Raw genomic sequence first — 1,055 nt, forward strand, 5'->3', positions numbered from 1 at the left:
TCTTATATCTTATATATTATATATTCACATCTTATATCTTATATATTCACATCTTATATCTTATATATTCACATCTTATGTATTATATATTATATATTATATATCTTATGTATTATATATTCACATTGTTTTGATTAAATCATGCATTAACTTGTAGTTTTGAGACTTCAGTGATAGAACTGATTACTTTTAGAATGACATGGTAGAGTATGTGTGAGAAGCTGGATCTGGCCAGTTTGGATATAAAACAAGTATACGATTTGAGCTAGATATGGCTAAAGCATTATGATGAGAGTCCTCATTACTCAACAATGCAGCTGTTTGCTCAAAGGAAATAGCTTAGAAGATGGAGAGAAGAATAAGCAGTAAGAGTAGAGCCAATGTGGGTGAGTAGAGGTAGCAATATATAAGCATTTACAATGTATAATACATTGTAAAGTATATTATTAAATGAAAAGAAACCATTATTTGTATAATGCGAAGCTAATTAGTATTTCTAATGACAGAATAATTCAGTCACTTGTTCAGCTATGCCATTACTAAATCTTTAGCATTTAAATGGGCCATATTTGGCCCAAATATTCTACTTTGTTTTGTTCAAACTGGTCAGATCCAGCCTTTTGCACTTACATTACGATGTCATTCTACAAATAAACAATCGCATCATTGAAATCTCAAAGCTATGAGATAATAAAGGATTAATTCAAAACAAGGTGAATATATAAGCATTACGTTTGACAGACTAATCTAAATGTTAGAAGTTTTAATATTGCTGCTTTATGCTTCGGAGGTGCACGAGAGGGATGACTCGTGAAAATGAAGGAATCAATAACGAAAACAAAGGAATAGAAATAGGAAAAATAATTTGACATGTTTCAGAATATGATAATGATGGGTAATTAAAGTAATACTTACAGAGGCCAAATCATCGTCCTTGAAATACTGGCCAAGGTCTCGCACACCTCCAACAAAGCCACTATGATGTTAAAGAGAGAACAGAATAAAACATTATTATATGGTAAGATGTATGTATGTATATATATATATATATATAT

General features: G+C 30.2%; 1 protein-coding gene across 1 annotated transcript in view; it reads right to left on the reverse strand.

Moving 5' to 3' along the window:
• Positions 1-1,055, reverse strand: part of LOC106877620 (arf-GAP with coiled-coil, ANK repeat and PH domain-containing protein 2) — a 248,627-nt gene that overhangs the window by 174,241 nt on the left and 73,331 nt on the right. Inside the window, exon 4 of the mRNA XM_052976629.1 lies at positions 916-976. Coding sequence (XP_052832589.1) covers positions 916-976 — 61 coding nt within the window. The remainder of the gene's footprint in view (positions 1-915; positions 977-1,055) is intronic.

The sequence above is a fragment of the Octopus bimaculoides genome, chromosome 25 (genome assembly GCF_001194135.2).
Source record: "Octopus bimaculoides isolate UCB-OBI-ISO-001 chromosome 25, ASM119413v2, whole genome shotgun sequence".
Classification (NCBI taxonomy): Eukaryota; Metazoa; Mollusca; class Cephalopoda; order Octopoda; family Octopodidae; genus Octopus; species Octopus bimaculoides.